The sequence below is a fragment of the Astyanax mexicanus genome, chromosome 22 (genome assembly GCF_023375975.1).
Source record: "Astyanax mexicanus isolate ESR-SI-001 chromosome 22, AstMex3_surface, whole genome shotgun sequence".
Taxonomy (NCBI): domain Eukaryota; kingdom Metazoa; phylum Chordata; class Actinopteri; order Characiformes; family Acestrorhamphidae; genus Astyanax; species Astyanax mexicanus.
The window spans coordinates 30,186,182-30,206,852 of NC_064429.1; the positions used below are offsets into that span (position 1 = coordinate 30,186,182).

General features: G+C 37.0%; 2 protein-coding genes across 3 annotated transcripts in view; one reads left to right on the top strand and one right to left on the bottom strand.

Annotated features, from left to right (window-relative positions):
* The window catches only part of abca2 (ATP-binding cassette, sub-family A (ABC1), member 2), a 124,552-nt gene extending 115,173 nt beyond the window's left edge, over nucleotides 1–9,379 (bottom strand). Inside the window, exon 1 of the mRNA XM_049470310.1 lies at nucleotides 9,152–9,379. Within this exon, the coding sequence (XP_049326267.1) occupies nucleotides 9,152–9,217 (66 nt within the window). The 5' untranslated portion in view covers nucleotides 9,218–9,379. The remainder of the gene's footprint in view (nucleotides 1–9,151) is intronic.
* Nucleotides 9,380–14,969: 5,590 nt separating this feature from the next.
* Nucleotides 14,970–20,401, top strand: LOC103041571 (fucosyltransferase 7). 2 transcript variants are annotated; one of them, XM_022667546.2, is made up of 2 exons: nucleotides 14,970–15,192; nucleotides 19,169–20,401. In XM_022667546.2, exon 2 carries the CDS (start codon nucleotides 19,255–19,257, stop codon nucleotides 20,290–20,292), a length of 1,038 nt encoding a protein of 345 aa, XP_022523267.2. In that variant the 5' UTR covers nucleotides 14,970–15,192; nucleotides 19,169–19,254; the 3' UTR covers nucleotides 20,293–20,401. The 2 variants fall into 2 exon arrangements, with proteins under 2 accessions (XP_022523267.2, XP_022523266.2); XM_022667545.2 differs by lacking the exon at nucleotides 14,970–15,192 and adding an exon at nucleotides 17,332–17,446.
* The last annotated feature ends 270 nt before the right edge of the window (nucleotides 20,402–20,671 follow it).

A 20,671-nucleotide genomic window follows, 5' to 3' on the forward strand; every position in this document is an offset into this window, starting at 1 on the left:
TAAAATTGTCACTTTTCAAAGTTAGGCCTGTAATTAGGAGTGTGACGAGACACTAATATCACGAGACGAGACGAGACATGATACTGGGTTCATGAGAATTAGACGAGACGAGATTAAAAAATAAAATTTTAAAGAAAACATAAAAAATGAAAACTTGAAAACTAGAGTTTTATTTGACAAAATCATATAAAGAAAACTTATCAGACTGTTTTCTCTCACACATTGATTTTATAAGAAATAGAAATAAGAATAAAAAATAAAACTTTTCTAGGTCTTATATAGTGCAAACAATAAGTGCAAACCCCAACCAGTCATATTAAGACTATGGTTTGTGTTTTTTTCTCCTAAATCTCTCGTAATTTAACTATGCATAACCATAACCAGTCATATTAAGACTATGATTGAAGTGCAAACTGAGACAGAACATTTTTTAATACAGTACAGAGCTAAGGGATTAGTACAACTGTCTATGAAACAGTCACGTGTAGGATTTACTTACTGTATTTATATATGCTTTGTGTCTTGTTGATCACTCTGTTACCGTTTATTGTTTCCACTGGAGACAAAATGCAGCCAGACATACAACTTAAAAGTAGCAGAAGCATCTTCTATACAAATACCTGAATTTTCCTCTTCTGCTGAGAGCTGCTCTCACTGCTCAGCCACCACACTCGCTGCTACTGTGTTGCCAGATCCCTCTTAAAAAGTCCACGCTAAACTGATTTTTTTCCCACGAGACATGTTTAGGCTTGACGAGAAATATCAGCACGTTTTAATCTCGCGAGATCTCGTGCCAAGAGATCTCGTCACACCCCTATCTGTAATTGTAATTATTAACATTTTTATGTTGCTTTTTTAATAGATAAAAGTTTAAACATATTGAACCACTCTAAAGACACAGTCACACTATAAGACAGTTTTAAAATATTGGATTTGGATAAGATGTGTTTAATCATTAACAGCATTTGAAATGATGTTTAGGCTATAGTAATATAGTATTTGCTTTGATCTTTTTTGTAAAATTGCTTAGTCATGTCACAGCAACCCAAACGCATAGACAGAGACAGATAGATAGATATAGAGAGAGAAATGAAGAAATATGAAGAAAGCTGAGAGAGTGATTAAATGTGTATCGGGGAGCTGCAGACGCGTCTCTGGCTGATCAGATGGAGATGATGACACAGCGATATTCCCCGGCGAGGTAAACACTGGAAGTGGGTCAGTGTCGGCGGAGGTGATCAAATATCGTTAAATTTCGAGTGGTTTTATGTTAATGCTTTGTAACGGTGGCGGATCTTCCCTGTGTGACACTGCAGTAAAACACTCCCGGCACGCCTCAATAAAACCGTCACTCACTATTCAAACGACGCCACCACCGGCCCCCCCGGACCCCCGTCCCCCTGTACGGGAAACGATGAGCAGACTGCTCATCGTTACTGCAGTGTCACCCCTCAGTCAGAACACCGCATCCACCTGACCAAGGCCCAGGTGCTCCAGATCACAGAAAACTCAACTCAAGAAACTGCAGGTACCCGCCAACTGACCCCACACACTAAAATGTGTTTAACCCTTGTGTGGTGTTCATATTTTTGTTACTCGTTTACTTTGTTACTTGTATTTAATTCAGCAAAATTAAGCAATTCTACATTAAAATGTTTTACACATGCTCGCTTCACCTAAATTGCAAGCAATATAAACAGCTTACATGGTTAATATTTGCCCTTTACCTTTCTTATGTTACATTTCTTTTAAAAAGTGCTACTCTTTTTTTATTAGTTTTTTAATAAAATGTTAAAGAAAATGAATTAAACTCAAGATATGAGTAGAAAATTTGTTTAGTTTCAAATTTACAAATAAAGCAATGTTTATTAGCCCTTGGCCAAACATACTGTATGTAATATAAATGTGAAGGGGGGGGTATACAGTGTGTGTTTATCGAAAATGTGTTTTGATATATGTTTTTCACAAAAAATGAGCCAATGCCAATGAGTTTGAGTTAGAAAAAATATTTTTTTTGTATCATTTGATGAAAAATGAAAACGGGTCCCACAGACCCGAACACCACACAAGGGTTAAAAGTAATAGAAGGCTTTACACTAGATTCTTGTTGTTATAAAGATTCTTGTTGTAAAGATCTGATTGTATTCAGCCTCGAAAACATTGGTTAAGGTATTCATAGGTATGAATACTGGACAATTTGTCCTGAATCACAAACAAATACAAAAGAAATATAGGATGTTAAGCTCTTGGCATTGTAATATTAAGGGTTTGGCAGTAATATGTTATTATACCACTGTTAGTTCTGATCCTGCAATGTGATTGGCAGAGAGGCATTCTATGAGTGCCATTATCAGCCGGTAATGCACTCTAACTGAAACCGAAGCTCTCCATGTATTACTCCGCCACATACAGGTAACTTAGCAACGATGCAGCGCTTACAAGCCAAACAGCGCAGCTACAAACAGAGCAGCAATAGAAATATTTTAACTCACAGAGATTTTACAACCAAACAGATCCTTTTGAGCTTATTTTGAGTTTAAATGACTAATTTAGACCATTATTAATAAAATAAGCAGAAGAATCTTACATTTATTAAACTTGGTAAGTCAAAAAATAAGACTATAAAGATAAGATTATAAGATAATAAAAAAAAAGATTAATTGTCTTTTAGTTTAGGTATAGTTTTTTGGAGTGTGGAGCTCCATCATTCCTTCCACTGCTCTACAGCTCAGTGCTGTGCATGGCATTAGGCATGGTGTCAAGGTTTCTGTTCATACCCTGCTAATTACTACTGTATACTGTAAACTACATACCCAAATCATGCCAGACTTAACTCAAAGCAGTTTAAGGTGTTCATCCAGATTAATTTTATGCAGACTATCTTATGTGATTTCTGACAAGGTACGACACACTGTGTATAAAAACATGTGGACAGTAGTGGGTACCTGCTGTCATCTTCTTGCCCTGTTCCCTGATGCTTCCCTTTCCCTGTGTGTTCCTCCCGTGTCTTTGTCTTTGAGTTTTTACCTGTTTCATTTGTAGCTTGTTACCTGTCCCTAGGTGCTCCCAGTTTTGTGTGCTTTGTGTCTGTATTTACAGTCCTGTGTTGTAGTGTGTTTCCTAGTTTTGTTTCTCTTTCCTAGTTACTAGTCCTGGTGTTTCTAGTTTATTTCCTGCTTGTTTGTTTTTCTAGTTTTGTGTTGAAACATGAGTTTCAAGAATTTCCCCCCGGGGATCAATAAAGTATCTATCTCTCTCTCTCTCTCTCTCTCTCTCTCTCTCTCTCTCTCTATCTATCTATCTATCTATCTATCTATCTATCTATCTATCTATCCTTTGGTTCCTTTGGTTGTTTTGTTTTCTTAATTTATTTTTATAAAAACTCAAACAGCACTTAATGTCTGCTCTCTGCGTCCTCCCTGCTGCACATTGTGACACCTGGAGACATCGTTTTCTCAATTAAAGGGCAAATCTTTGAGTGTGTTTTGTCGCTGAGCTGCTCTTGTAACGCACTGTGCCACGCATTAGTTAACAACAGGAAGCACACTGCTACCGCTCCAAAGACCGAGCCTCAAACTGGCACTCTACATCTCAGCCATGGTGGAAAAAAAACAAAGAAAACCAGCAGGACCACCTCCTTTCAGCTCCTGGAGAGCCGCTTGCTCCTGCTGCTAACGTTTGCTGACTTGCCAGTTTCCGAAGCCAAACTGCAAAAGACTTCAGTCTCCTGAACCCAACCTGCCTGATTAAAGTGGCCCAGTGACGTAGCTGAGCTAATCTTACAGGGGTGATCCTTTCCTCCAGGGATTCTAAAACACAATCAAACACAACCGTACTGCTGCTAAAGATAGCTCACAATAGGGCCCACAGTATACGCAGCACCGTACGACTGCTGACTGGGGGGAAAGTAGGCCGATTGGGCTAATTGGGCGTCTTGTGGAAACGGGTGTTTGTTTGCAGAGTTTGGCAAAAGCTGAAAATGATGAAGCGTGTGCGATTTATCATTGTCAAACCGGTATAGAGCCTTTATCATTACTCAAATGACTCGATTAAAAACCTTCGTAGGTCAACTGGTGAAAGCTCTATGGGAATTCCAGTGCTATGTTAGCACTGTAGTAACTATAGGAGGGATGGTGGACAAAAAGGTGAAACAACCACACTTTTGCAGAAAGGAGGAGTCCTTCCTCATGGTAAAACCAACATTAAACATACAGTACTTACTAATATACAACTCTGATTTTTGCTATTTATAAGTATATGTTTGAGTAAAATGAACATTGTTGTTTTATTCTATAAACTAAAGACAACATTTCTCCCAAATTCCGTTAAACGTTGTAATTTTGAGCAGTTATTTGCAGAAAATGAGAAATGGCTGAAATAACAAAAAAAAAAGAAGCAGATCTATCAGACCCCAGATAATGCAAAGAAAACAAGTTCATATTCATAAAGTTTCAAGAGTTCAGAAATCAATATTTGCTAGACTAACTCTGTTTTTTTTTTTTATCACAGTTTTCATGCATCTTGGCATGTTCTCCTCCACCAGTCTTACACACTGCTTTTGGATAACTATATGCCTTTACTCCTGGTGCAAAAATTCAAGCAGTTCAGCTTGGTTTGATGGCTTGTGGGTAAATTTAGCACCTGTTTACGAATGTTCTACAGAAAAACAAGGCAGAGAACCTTTTAAACATCCAAAGTAAGGTAATTTGCCATTCTTTGGCGGTATTAAACATTCACTGCGTCTGCACAGACTGCGAAAAGAGAAGCAGACTTCAGAATTTACAGTTTTAAATCAGTAGCCAGCAGTACTCAGTACTGATATCATTTAAAACACGACACAACACAACAGCATCCAGTTTATGCTGAAGATATGAACATTAATATTCAATATCAATCTGTGCTTCTCAGCAGCTCCTGAGTTATAGTCCCATCCTGCTCTATTGCCAAGCTATCAGGCTACTTAGAGATTAAATGCTGGGGATGAGTCAGGCCTCTGATTCAAGCACAAATCCACAGAGCTATCAGCTAAGCGCTAAGAGCTAAGAGAAAAATATCCCTCTCCTCCAGTCAAAACACTGAGGCATTAATGATGCACTGCTTGGACTGGGCATTAACAAATATTTACTGATATAAAAAAATTGGGGGTTTTAATTTGATGATATTAGGAAATGGGGGTGTTGCAACCACTAAGCAACACCATAGTAACCATCTAGGACACCATAACAGCCACCGAGCAACACTATAGCAACACAATAGAAATCACTTAGCAGCAAGAAAAGTGAACACCAAACTACAACATAGCAAAAACCTAGAAATTCCTTAACAACATCATAGCATCCACCAGGACTACCATAATAACTGCCTAAGCAATCACTTAGAAAACAATGTCAATCACTTAGCAACACCATCAGATCACAGTAACTACCTGGCAATACCACAGGATCCACAAAGCAACACTATAGCAACTAGTGCTGGGCGATATGGGAAAAATCATATATCACGATATGGATTTTTTTTGTATCACGATAACATATATATCATGATATACCACATTTAAGTATGTTTTCAGTTATTCTTCGAGAAATATGACAAAATAATATTATTGCTTACTTTTTTCCAACTTTATTTCAAAGTGACATTAAACCAAACTTTCACAAATGAGAATTACTACCTTTTAGTGCAGCAATATATATGTACATATATATGAAAACAGATGAGGTAGATGCAGTAGCTAATTTTTTTCAAAAGGACAATGCGTCTCCATTGTTCAGCTCTCATGAGTTTAATAATAACGTAAAACAGCTTCATGTCGCAAAACCACGAAGATTACTTTATTATCACTTATATAAACCGAGTTTATGCAAAGTGACCATGCCAATACAATTCATCATAGCCTACTTTATATATTTGCATGAATAATTCACAAAATTACTGTAGAAACGATAGAAGGTAATTAGCACGAGACACTTTTCTATCATCCCCACGATATTTATAGTCATATCGCACAGCACTAATGGGATCCCAACCACTTGGGATACCACAGAAACCATCTAGCAACACCATAGTATTCACTTAGGATACCACAGTAACCACCTAGCAACACTACAGCCAACACAAAGAAATTAACAGTTAGCAAACAAAATAGCAACAACACCTGAATAAAATAGTAAAGTATGATATCAACAACCTAATATATTATAGCAACTGCCTAGCAACACCCTGGCCACCACAAAGCAAAACAACTGTCTCCAGTTGGCATACCAAAGCAAAACCTAAAAAAACACTTTAGCAGCCAACACCATATTAACCAACTGGGATATCATAGCAACCACCTTGAAACCATAGATAGATAGATAGATAGATAGATAGATAGATAGGTACTTTATTGATCCCCGGGGGGAAATTCTTGGGCATACAACAACAACATAACATCCACCTAGTATTATAACAGACCTCTAGGAAAGAAGCCACTTAGCAAAGCCATTCCCTAAGAATTCTTTGAACCACTTAAAATATTTATGAGTGTATCTACCAAAAAAAAAAAAACAGGCTGTTCTGATTGGCTGTCCTCTGTTGAGAACAGTCCCGGGCTGAAACACTTCTTATAACTTTATTGAGAATGGCTGCTGAAATTGATTTGTGATTTGTTTCAGTGCTGCTCAGTAGGGGTGAGCGATATGGCCCTAAAATAATATCACAATTTTTTGTGATAACGATACTCTTGGCGATATGACAAAAATACTAAATTAAAAAAGTATTTCAAAAACACACTACTACTGCAACAAAATGAAAATTCAATTTTATTATTGCATACGATATGATATGGCTCACCCCTAACTGAGATATTTAAAAAAATACAAGAATTTTATTAGATGTGTAACAGAAGCCAATGGTCCAGAATGTCATGATACTAATAATAATGCACTCCAAATATCTTCATATATCCAGGATTGAAGTAAAATAAATGATACTGGACAGATATAATCTGTATCTAGTAGATACTGTATATAAATGGAAATGAGAACGGTGTGAATTTTTCTTTTGCTTAATACAGCAAACGAGTAGTACCCTGATGTGATAACGTTTTTAAACATTTTTGGCAATATTATTGGATACGATACAATATGACACTCCCCTACTGCTCAGGCTAGCATAGTCTTTCTAAGCTTGGGTGTTGCTAGAATGTTTTTCCATGGATATAATGAAACTCCTAAAAGGGAAATGAAAGAAGTTACATCAGTCAGCTCCCAACAACTGCTGCTCTTCTGTAATAACATTAGCACATCTACACCTGAGGCTATATCATATCATATACCACGAGACTGACACCTGACATCATACCTATATTTATAACAGCTTAAACACCTGATGATGACACACTTCAGCCATTTACACATTTTTAGACTTTAGAATTCCAGACACAACAAACCAAAACATGCAGGCTCCTCCCACCCAACCATCCTCCACCACAGCAACACAAGAGTGCCGGATAGGGAGGCTATCATCAATAATCTATGAGTGCTGTTCAGCCTCTGGGAAGTACAAATGTTGCAGTAATTAGACAAAATACACTGCAGTTATAATGCAAGTGGAGTACTTACAACTAAGCATAAGTGTTGAGTGCATGCCTGACCTTACAATGCTTATATATTGCTTATTTACTGCTTATACAACTCTGGAAAAAAAATAATAAGAGACCGCTTAAAGATGATGAGTTTCTTTGATTTTATCAAATTACAAAAAAACTCTGGAATATAATCAAGAGGAAGATGAATGATCACAAGTCATCAAACCAAGCTGAACTGCTTATGAATTTTCGCTCAAGGAGTGGCATAAAGTTATCCAAAAGCAGTGTGTAAGACTGGTGGAGGAGAACATGATGCCAAGATGCATGAAAGCTGTGATTAAAAACCAGGGTTATTCCACCAAATATTGATTTCTGAACTCTTAAAACTTTATGAATATGAACTTGTTTTCTTTGCATTATTTGAGGTCTGAAAGCTTTGCATCTTTTTTGTTATTTTAGACATTTCTCATTTTCTGCAAAAAAAATGCTGTAAATGACAATATTTTTATTTGACATTTTAGATAAATGTTGTCCGTGGTTTATAGAATAAAACAACCATTAAGTTAATTTTACTTCAAAATATACCTATAAATAACAAAATCAGAGAAAATGATTGAGAAACTGAAATGGTCTCTTAATTTTTTGGATGCCAGATTTACAATATCACCAGCTGTGTGTTTATGTGACCAATTGGGATGCTAGCTTCAGTAATCTATGAGTTGAGTGTGCAGGATCTACATGCCCAGCTGCAACATCTATGGGTAGCTTGATTCCATAGGATTCCATACAGAACCTGTACACCTCCATGCAAAATCTAATCTCATCTTGCATCCAGGCTAAAGGCTCCCAACAATAATATTGTAATTACTTAAATATCTGTATATTCATTACATTTACACATATGGAGTGATGAAGCTTCAACTTCATGCAATAACTGGGATGAGCTGGAGTGATGCTTGTGATGCTTGAGAACACATCATCCAGCATCAGCACCATCAGAACCTGATCTCAGCAAATCTCAAAACCTTACATCTTAATGCAGCGCTTTAATCAAACTTCTACAGCACATTTCTAGACACATCTATCAAAACAGAAATTCTAACTGGGGGTCTCCTATGGGTGGGTTTGCAAAGTGGTAACGTTAGACCTTGCTACTATCGAGCCGGATGCAACAGTTTCCTGCATGCAAACATCTCACAACTGGATGTTTGCATAAGTTGCACAAATCTTCAACCCTGCAAATCTTCACTCTAGCCATCATTGGTGGTCGCGTGCAACCTGTTAGTGGGCGGCTGCCTGCCTGTCTCTCTGTCTGTCTCGCTGTCTGTCTGTCTGTTGCTTCAACTTGCGACAAAACATCAGTAAGTGATCTCCTCCATCCTCCAGCTCAACATCAGCGCATCTGCTGCCGCGTTCAGCTGTATCGTGACCTACAGCGCGCGGCATTAATCACGCTGCTGCAGAAACGGCGTTTTAACGGCGCGATCACGATCTCGGTACGTCGTGCAGCGGCAGCGGCAGCAGCGGCTCCGCGAGCAGCGCAGGCCTGCGTGTTGTTGTAGATGTGGAGAGCAGAGCGCTTACCGGCCCCCTGCGCTTCAGAGAGACGTTCTTCCACAGCAGGAGGTGGAGCTGGTGGAGGAACCCCATGGCTGAGGCTCTCTGGGCGGCTCACCGCGAACCGATCACCTGCCGGACTCGCCTGGGTCAGCGCCGCTCCGTCCGTCCATCCTCTCGGTTCCCGTGCTCGGAGTGTGTGTGTGTGTGTGTGTGTGTACACAGTGAGCAGTGGGAGGGGATGAGCTGGCGGAGCGGCAGCCAGCGATGCTCGACTCGATTCGGTTCACAACGAATCGGTTCATTTGATTAGAACCTACAAATCAGGCTTGTTCGAGATGCGGCTGCGCCTCGCCTTGCTGGTCAGCGAGAGCAGCCGCGTGCAGGTGGGCGGGGTGGAGGAGCGGAGAAGTCAGGTCGGACAGTCTCCACCTGCAGCCCACGTGAACAACACAGGATCTCGCGATGAATGCGCTGTTTGTTTACTTCTGGTGTGAATAAAATCGCAAAAGTGAAACAGAGATAACATGAGTGTTATTAAACTGAGATTAAAACTTTTTATAAATATTCACAAAACATACTGTCATGTTACAGATGTATTGTGTAGCACTAAATTAATAATGGGAATAAATTTTTATTTGCAGACAAGCTTTTCTGTCCTTTGTTCTTGGAAATAAATACATCATGCTCATTTACACAGCTTTAATTGTTTAGCGCATTTCACAACACATAAACAATAGAAGAAAAGAAAAGTAGATCTCAGTATAATAGTTATGTAGGTTTAAAGATAATAAGAGCAGTTCAGGGCGCTTTATAAAACAGTAAAAATGATAGCAGTTGAGCTTTATTATGATATAAAATGCAGATTATGAACAAATAAATATTTTTGAATACTGCATGAAAATGAACTGTCTTGCTACTAGATATGACAGTGTAAATACTGTGTTTTTTAAGGGGTTTTAGAGGAGATATATATTTTAAAATAAAAAGATTCACACGTGATAGGTGTCGGTGGATCTTCTAACCAATAGGGATTAAGCTCTGTCCTATTAGGCTTGTTCGACTTAACCCGGCGCTGCGCAGTCCGATCACCGCCTGGCTCGGTATGGTGCATGCTGGTTAGTTTTTTTGTCCGACTTGCGTCTGCGCCTTCATCACGTGACGATGACTTCCGGCGTTATAGTCCCGCGAGTGAAATCTGCCTGCAGCCGTCTGACCCAGGCGCTGCAGTTGCTTCCCACCAACTGCGGGAGCCTAGAGCCGCCATGATGACGACAGAGCTTAATCCCTATTGGTTAGAAGATCCACCGACACCTATCACGTGTGAATCTTTTTATTTTAAAATATATATCTCCTCTAAAACCCCTTAAAAAACACAGTATTTACACTGTCATATCTAGTAGCAAGACAGTTCATTTTCATGCAGTATTCAAAAATATTTATTTGTTCATAATCTGCATTTTATATCATAATAAAGCTCAACTGCTATCATTTTTACTGTTTTATAAAGCGCCCTGAACTGCTCTTATTATCTTTAAACCTACATAACTATTATACTGAGATCTACTTTTCTTTTCTTCTATTGTTTTTGTGTTGTGAAATGCGCTAAACAATTAAAGCTGTGTAAATGAGCATGATGTATTTATTTCCAAGAACAAAGGACAGAAAAGCTTGTCTGCAAATAAAAATTTATTCCCATTATTAATTTAGTGCTACACAATACATCTGTAACATGACAGTATGTTTTGTGAATATTTATAACAAGTTTTAATCTCAGTTTAATAACACTCATGTTATCTCTGTTTCACTTTTGCGATTTTATTCACACCAGAAGTAAACAAACAGCGCATTCATCGCGAGATCCTGTGTTGTTCACGTGGGCTGCAGGTGGAGACTGTCCGACCTGACTTCTCCGCTCCTCCACCCCGCCCACCTGCACGCGGCTGCTCTCGCTGACCAGCAAGGCGAGGCGCAGCCGCATCTCGAACAAGCCTATTCACTGAAGTACTCAGTTCAAAAGAATCGGTTCGTTCAGCCGAATCTGAAACTTCCTATTTCTAGCTGGTCCAGCTAAAAGCACGGAAAGCACGGGCTCAGCTGAGCGCGTGAACCGGGGAGGAACCGAGAGCGCTCGCGGTGGCCTGGAGCTGCTTCAGCCGGATCAGCAGTGATGCTGGAGCTCATCACTCTGCGCCAGCCGGCCTATTTATAGAGATCCAGCAGTAGTAGTGCACTGGGAGGAGGTGGAGGTGGAGGTGAGGGTGTAGTAGGGAGGGGTGTAAGACTACAGCAGAGTTTTGGCATTGCACTTGTAACACACCTGATTGAGCTCATTATCTGGTGGCCACATATTTTTAGGAGATTGTTTGGATAGGTTTAAGGGTCTGTATCAAAATTTATGGACAATATGGATAAGTGCAGTTTCAGGACTTTTGCTGTAGTAAAACATGATAAAAAGTACTTACCTTTGATGAATAGCACACCTCCGTTCTCCCACAGCTTTAAGAGATCCAGAAATATTAACAGTTTGTCCAAAACACCCCTCAGACTGGGTGACACGAGCATAATTTGCCCCGATAAATCGCTTTTTCCACCGTTATCCAGCACAAAGTAGCTTCACACCTCCTTGCTTCAGCGTAGGATACGTGGTGATGCGTAGGCTTGGGTGTAGTAGGTCCGGCTCAGATGTTTGTCCGGAGCTGTATTTTCAAAAATTATTTCTAAGTAGTTAAAAACTCAAAACATGATAGAAAAAACACTTTTACTCAGCCCACATTAGCTGGGATGCTACCTTGCTTTACTTCAGTGAGTCGCTTTTTATTTTTTCAATGCAGCGTGCGGAGCTAATCTGCTGTCTGATTGATTAATAAATGTCTATTCTGATAAATAATAGGTCTGAACCGAATCTGTGTGAAGAGAAAAAATAAACACAAGAAATGCAATTGATGAAGGGTCTGAAAGGGTTAATGTATTTTTATTTGTATATGTATTTGTATATGTTTGGTTTTTAGTTTATAGAACCTGATGTGCTAATCTGTGCTGTGCTCAGATTAGTTCATACAGCTCTGAAAAAAAATTAAAAGACCACTTCAGTTTCTGAATCAGTTTCTCTGATTTTGCTATTTATAGGTTTATGTTTGTGTAAAATGAACATTGTTGTTTTATTCTATAAACTACAGACAACATTTCTTTCTGCTTTCAGACCTCAAATAATGCAAAGAAAACAAGTTCATATTCATAAAGTTTCAAGAGTTCAGAAATCAATATTTGGTTGAATAACCCTGGTTTTTAATCACAGTTTTCTTGCATCTTGGCATCATGTTCTCCTCCACCAGTCTTACACACTGCTTTTGGATAACTTTATGCCTTTACTCCTGGTGCAAAAATTCAAGCAGTTCAGTTTGGTTTGATGGCTTTTGATCATGCATCTTCCTCTTGATTATATTCCAGAGGTTTTTAAATTATATAGATTATATAATTATGTATATTAATTAATGCAGCTTCTACGCAGCTGTATATTTATTGAAATTGAAGCAGATCTGACAGTGTGCTCTGAGATTAGACTGTGTGATATTGGATAGGGCCTGGACCAGATGTTGTGTGGATATTTGGGGAGATTTCTAGGGCTTTGGGCCGTAAGCTGAGGGATTGTGGAGTGACATCACTACTGGAAGGACATTAGATGCTGGAGGCTTACAGGACTGGCCTGTGTTTGCAGTGCAGAGCGTGTCCAGTGTGACCTGGGTTTCAGGTCATGGGTACTCACCTGTTTTACAGGAATTTACCTGTTTAATACAGCACACTCTCTCGCTTCAATCTGTTTTAGTTTTTTGTGATTTCTAAAAAATAAAACCCACTGTACTCAGAATTGTTTTAAATATGAAAAAAAAAACATGTTTGGGTATTAACATTTCTGGAATAAGCATGATGAACCTGTTGACCCCAGCAGTGTATTGTAGTATTCTAGCTCCCCCTAGTGGGCTGTATGTAGTTCTGCAATTATTTTATCTCATTTAAACATGTTGCACACTTCAGAATCATGCTCAGGTTTTACACTACAGATACGTATGGGTCATTATCAGAACATTTTAACATCTTAAATATGACTATTTATCAAGATAAACTGAGTGGACAGTTTGAAAAAAAAAACTGGTGGACTTAAAGTAGAATTCTTTCAATTTTTCATGGTCAGGATGCAAAATTTCAAAATTAAAAAGTTGATCACACAAAATTACCTTATGCTGAAGAAAAATCTTTTGCTTAATCTATATTAGAGGTTTATGGTCAGGTGCTAAAATTAGATTACTTCATAATGAAAGGAAATTTTTTGATTCTAAAATTTTTGATTCTGAAATTTTTGATAAAAAAAAAATTCTCAATTTTTTTTATTTTGTATTGTGAAATTTTTAATTTTGCATTCTGAAATATTGCAAAATATCAGACTACTCTATAGTGAGGTGAAATTTGCATAGATTTTTTAATTCTGAATTTATTCTGAAAATGTATATTAGATGCTTACAGTAAGTTGCATAATATTAGATTACTCAATAGAGAAGGAAAATTTGCATACTACATTTTATTATTTTAAAACTGTTTATTCAGAATTTTGCATTCTGAAATTTCTCATTCTATTTTTTTTTTTGCCAAATGTATATTAGAGGCTTAGGATAAGATGCAAAAAAAACTTCACAGTGAAGGGAAATTTGCAAAAATTCGAATTACTCCATAATGAAGGGAAATTTTGCATTTTGAAAATGTTTTATTCTAAAATATTTTTGCTACATCTATATTAGATGCTTATGGTCAGATGCAAAAATCCAGATCACTCCATAATAACCCCATAAAGAGAAATTTTGCTAATTTTTTATTCTAAAATATTTTTGCTACATCGTATATAAGAAGCTTATGGTCAGGTGCAAAAATTCAGATTACTCTACAGTGAAGGGACATTTTGCATTTTGCAAATTTTTGATTCTGAACTATTTTTGCTTAATCTATATTAGAGGCTTATGGTCAGGTGCAGAAATTCATATAACTACATAATGAAGGGAAATTTTTGATTCTGAATTGTTTTAATTCTGAAATTTTTGATTCTGATTTTTTTTTTATTATTATTGTGAAATTTTTAATTTTCCATTCTGAAATATGGCAAAATATCGGATTACTCTATAGTGAAGTGCAATTTGCATAGATTTTTTTATTCTGATTTTTTTTATTCAGAATAGTTTTTGCTACATGTATATTAGATGCTTACAGTAAGTTGCATAATATTAAATTACTCAATAGAGAAGGAACATTTGCATACTTAATTTTTTTAACTTTCTGTTCAGAATTTTGCATTCTGAAATTTCGCATTCTAAAATATTTTTTTTGCCAAATGTATATTTGTATATGTATATGTATTGTGGTTGGCCCCTGGGGTTAGGGGCGTGACCACTGTGACCCGGAAGGAGGAAGCACACAGATAACACAGACACAAGGAGTAAATGAACTCAAATCATACCTTTATTTAGGCTTTGAATGCCCTCCACCACACCCAAAACGACTTAACACAACATAAATACGGCCCAGTGGGGCTCTAGCGTTCAGTAGTTCACTTAATCTCTGGTTTCACGGTCCGTGCGTGTTTTTATACCTGTCCCAGCTGGCGGCTCAATCAGTCCTGATGCGGACCAGCTGGGACAGACATGGCTGTGCACTCCGGTGTGGGGCAGACCCACAACTCCCCCGCCTCCTCACGCCACAGTATATTATAGTATAGGATTAGGATAAGATGCAAAAAAACTTCATATTGAAGGGAAATTTGGCATTTTGATTCTAAAATATTTAATTCTGAAATTTGTGATTCTGAAATTTTTGATTCTTTTAATGTTGCACTCTGAATTATTTTACGTACATTAGAGGCATGTGGTCATCCTAATGGTAATATTAACAGCACATCCACTCTGGAAACCCACAGTTCCTGTCAGTTATTCAGCTGTGATCTGGGTGGAGTTGTGAAAGCTACACTTCTCCTTCCTCTCTCTGCCTGTAAAGCAACTTGAAAGAAGTTTTTTGACGAGATTTTGGTACGTTTTTATCATCTATCATGCAGCACAGGTAGTACCCTGGGTTGATTCATCCTCTTCCTGTGGAAAAAAAGGCTTGAAAGGCTTGTTTTTTCCGCAAGACTCCTCAGAGTCACAGAATCAAACCTCAAACCTCAGATCTTCTTTTTTTTTATTTTGGTTAAAGCTTTACTCTGTAAATTTACAATTTTAAAATACCCGAGCCCATTTGGGTTCTCTCTTCTGGAACAATATCAGAATGATTTTTACAACAAATTTGGAGCTTTATCTTGCTCTTCATAAGCAGGCGAGTGTTACTGTGGTATATCTTGTGGTATATGTAACCAGGGCAGCTGTTTCCTTTCTGCACGCCCTCCCACACGTTTATCTCATCCGTCAGGCCAATAAATCACCCTTCTATTGCCACCTTTACTTAATACTTCTATACTGATTATATTGTGATATTTTTTTCTCCCAGAAATGTAGCTGTGTAATTCACAAGCAACATAAAGATCAAAGGAAATCAAAACAATAACTTAGCCAATCTGCATTATGGTTTATGCTAGGGGTGTAAAAAAATATATAAATAATAGCTAAATATTACCTTTATTACTTTATATTATATATAACTTACTCACCATTTTCATTTTAATAATATGAGGTTTCATTATTAATGTTGTAAATCTGAGGTAGATAAAAAATAAGAAATTGGTTACACCTAGATACAGTATGTATATATATGTTTCATTTCATAATTAGCTGTTTAATACAATTGTATGCACTGTATATTGCATTTTATATCTCATAAAATATTTTAGAATGCAATATATATATATATATATATATATATATATATATATATATATATATATATATATATATATATGCGCATATATATATATATATATATATATATATATATATACGTATATATATACATGCATATATATATATATATATATATATATATACGTATATATATATATATATATATATATATATATATATATATATACGTATATATATATATATATATATATATATATATATATATATATATATATATACGTATATATATATATATATATATATATATATATATATATATAACGTATATATATATATATACATATATATATATTATATATATATATATATATATATATATATTAGATTCTTATGGTGAGTTGAAAAATATCAGATTACTCCATAGTGAAGGGAAATTTGCATTTTGATGTTTTGATTAAATTTTTTTTATTCTGAATGGTTTTTGCTACATGTATATTAGATGCTTATAGTGATTTACAAAATTTAAAATGAATGAATTTGCATTCTGATTTTTTTGTTATTTTAAAACTTTGTATTCAGAATTTTGCATTCTGAAATTTTGATCCTGAAATTTTGCATTCTAAATTTTTTTTGCTAAATGTATATTAGAGGCTTAAGAGAAGATGCAAAATTACTTCATAGTAATTTGCATTCAGAAATTTGAACTATTTTGCTGCATCTATATTAGAAGCTTGTGGTCAGGTGTAAAAATTGTGATTACTCCATAATGAAGTGAAATTTAGCATTCTGCATTTTTTGCTACATTAGAAAAAAAAAGAAATTATATTTGAAAAAAAGAGATTCTAATCTTAGTGTTTTAGAATTAAGTTTTTAGATAGAATTTTATACATGCATTCCTTCGCCTAATGACATAATACATGTTCTGTTTTCCATGTATTTACTAATAAATTCTATATTTAAACAACTATATTGTAAAATAATGGAAAATCTTGAAAATTAATATCTGTGCTGTTTTTTTATTTAATATATGTGATCTTCAGGTAATGAAAATGCCAGTACATTTTCCTTTTTCAACTATTTTTTTATCCCATTTTCTCCCCAATTTATAAGGCCAATTACCCAACACACTCATTGGGACTCCCCCTATCACTAGTGATGCCCCAACACCAGGAGGGTAAAGACTAGCACATGCCTAAAAATCAAAGAAACTCATCATTTTTAAGTGCTCTCTTATTTTTTCCAGAGCTGTATGTATGTATATATGGGCACACACGTGCTACAAGATAATGCTTAGGGCATAAAGATTATAGGAAACAAGAAAAGGACAGGAAAGACTCTCTCTCTTCCTCTCTCTCTCTCTCTTTCTCTCTCTCTATCACACACACAGACACTCACAGACACAAACACACCCCTCCATTCGTTCAACAGACCCTTTTCACATTGTATCATCACTTGATCTCATCTCTAGATTATCTTCTATCAGCAGGTGAATAAAACTTATTTTTTTATATCACATTATACTGTTTTATGGACAAAGGTGCATTAGTTTAGATTTCTCTATCTGGTGTAGTGTAGCAGTGTTGTATTTCAACACTAATTTAGTAATACTGTGTTGACACACTGATACACTGAGTGCAGCTTATCCTGGTTTCTTAGTTTTTGCTTTAAAAGTGGTTTAAAATATTTAATATTTGTGTGTTTTTCCTGATTTCTATTTTTTTTTTAAACCATCAGCTTCTTTTAAAACATTTTCTTGGATTAATTATGATTATATACTCTAAATAAGTTTTGTGTAATTTAAGATAAATTCTTATTTTAAAAAAGTAGGGATGGGGCTAAATTATAGTTTACTGTCATGTTGAAACTGCAATTAGCAAAATGATAAAAAAAAAACAAAAAAACACAAAATACACTGCCAGTGGTATAAAAGGGGGGGGGGGGGGGGGAGTTGGGGCAGTATTCTATCTATTCCAAAAACTTCTAAAATTTCTAAAAACATCACTTGCATTGAACATTCACAAACATACTCTAAATTGCCCAGAAAAACTGAATACTCTAAAAAATTGATCTGGTGTGTTTGTGTAAAGTGTGTGTTATGTATGTAAGTTTGTGTGTGTGTAAAATGTGTGTGTATGACTGTGTGCCCAGATATGGATTGGCACTCTGTTCTGGGTAATTGCTGTAGTGCCCGATGCAGTCCTCCAGGTGGACGGTTGTTTCCGGTTGAGAGTACGCTGTGCGCTATTGGCTGCCGCTTCTCACCGGTGTGTGGATGAGTGTTAATGTGTAATGTACTTGTGTTTAAAAAAAAAAATGTGTAAATTGTAAAGCGTCCTTGGGTTTCTAGAAAGGCGCTATATTAGTTGAACTTCATTCATTCATTCACTGGTATTTTGTGGAATCTATTCTTCCCTTTATTCATGTAATATTTCCAGTGTCACTGGAGGCAATACAACTTCAAAGCATGGTAGATCCACCCCCATGCTTCACAGTCGACAAGGTGTTCTTTACACAAATTGAAACATTTACATGATTTCATGTGTGCCAGATTGATTCCATGGAGGTTTTCTTTATTGTGACGTAAAAATAGAGGAGCCATCCGAATGACTTACTGAAGCATATGATTCCTGATGCCAAACTTTCTTCAAAAATGTTTTTTTTTTTTCAAGTGTTAATAGAGGCATTTGTGAAATTCCCAAGTGGAAATACAAAAAAAAGTGACTTTTGCACAATATGTCTCCTTAAAAGTGTTGATTAAGATTATGTTTAAGTGGAGATTAAGGATGTATTTTAAGATTATAAATGTGTGCAGATTTTGTTATAGTGACTTTGGGTTTGAAAAGTCGAGTCTTAGTTGTGATTCCACTTTCAGTCGTGATACAGGTCTCAGTTCTGAGTCAATTCTCTATTTGTGGTGAATAAATTCTTAGTCAATTGTGAGTTGATTCTCAGTTGTGAGTTGACTCTCTGGAAGAAGAATCATCTGTAGTCATTTCTTTATCTATAAAGGTCTTGTTTTCTCTAAAAGTTATTTCCCTGGATGATAATAACCAAGAAATAACCCATGTATTTTCGGCTCACTTTTTCACTTGTGAGAACAGACTGGAATTGCCCATTTTTAAAAAGGTTTTCTAGAGTGTTCTTATCTAGTTCTTATTCTAATCTACGTTTATTTCTTTTACTAACTCAAATATAATTCCCTGTACAGATTTCCCACAGATTACAGAATTAAGCCAAATTCAAGGCCACTTCAAGACCCTCTACATCCTCTTGTTATGGTTAAACTGGATCTCCATGTGGTCACTACGAGTTTCAGTATCTGCCTTGATGTTCCTCGTCATCGCCTCTCTGATTCTTCATCTGCTGGTCCTCAGGCAGTTTAAGACCAGACCAGAGCATCTTCGGCCCGAAAATCTTACCATCCTGCTCTGGCACTGGCCTTTTGGAGTTGCCTACAGCTTGAAGGGCAACTTCTGCTGGGAAAAGTTTGGCATCCCTGGCTGCTTTCTGGAGGACAATCGATCCATGTTCTCTCAGGCTGAGGTTGTGGTTTTCCACCACCATGAGCTTTGGACCGGCCGCTCTAAGTTGCCATTGGATCTTCGGCGTCCTCTGAAGCAGAGGTGGCTTTGGTTGTCGCTGGAACCGCCGATGAAGAACGGCAATTTGAGCGCATTCAACAGCTTCTTCAACTGGACGATGAGCTATCGGCGGGATGCTGATATCTTCATGCCGTATGGAAAGCTTGTTCCAAAGAAGAACAGAAGCAAATCGTTTGTCGTTCCCAAAAAAACGAAGTGTCTAGTCGCATGGGTGGTCAGCAACTACAAGGAACAGTACAGAAGGTCCAAGGTGTTCCAGCAACTGAAGGACTTCATTCCAGAAGATCAGATTGAGGTTTACGGTCAGTGGAAAAAGAGGCCGATTTCGAACAAAGCTCTACTCAAAACTATATCTCAATGCTTCTTCTACCTGGCCTTCGAGAACTCAGAGTGCAAGGACTACATCTCGGAGAAGCTTTGGCGCAACGCACTCCAAGCAGGAAGTGTCCCAGTGGTTCTTGGACCCTCTAGAGCCAACTACGAAGCCATGGTGCGCTCAGACGCATTCATCCATGTGGACGACTTCAGGAGCGTCAGGGAGTTAGCTGCTTTCCTCAAGTACGTAGCTTCTCACAATCAGACTTACGGGTCCTACTTCAGGTGGCACGAGAGCCACGAGGTTAAAATCTACACTGACTGGCGAGAGAGACTGTGCACAATCTGCTCACAATACCACAAACTACCTGTGCGCAGAGTCTACAAGGACCTTTACAGCTGGGTGAACCAGTAGTTAGTTCTTTTGGGGAAGAAAAAAAGAGACATTTCAGTGTTAAAGGTGAAATACTCACTTTATATCACATTAAAATCTTTTTTTTTTTTCAAATAAAAATGTGAAAAACAACATTCAAGACTTGCGTTTCTTGTATTTCTCCTGCACCTCCTATGTCTACCATTGATCTCCAAGCTCTGGACTGCATTGCCCAGAATGCACCACACACTGACAGCACTCACATGACTGGCCACATGACACCTCCCAGAGCACAATCACAAGTCGAGTCTTAGCTGTGATTCAACTTTCAGTCGTGATCCAATTCTCAGTTTTGTGTCAATTATTAGTGGGGAATAAATTCTTAGTCATGATTCGATTCCCTTTCGATTTCTTTAAATCT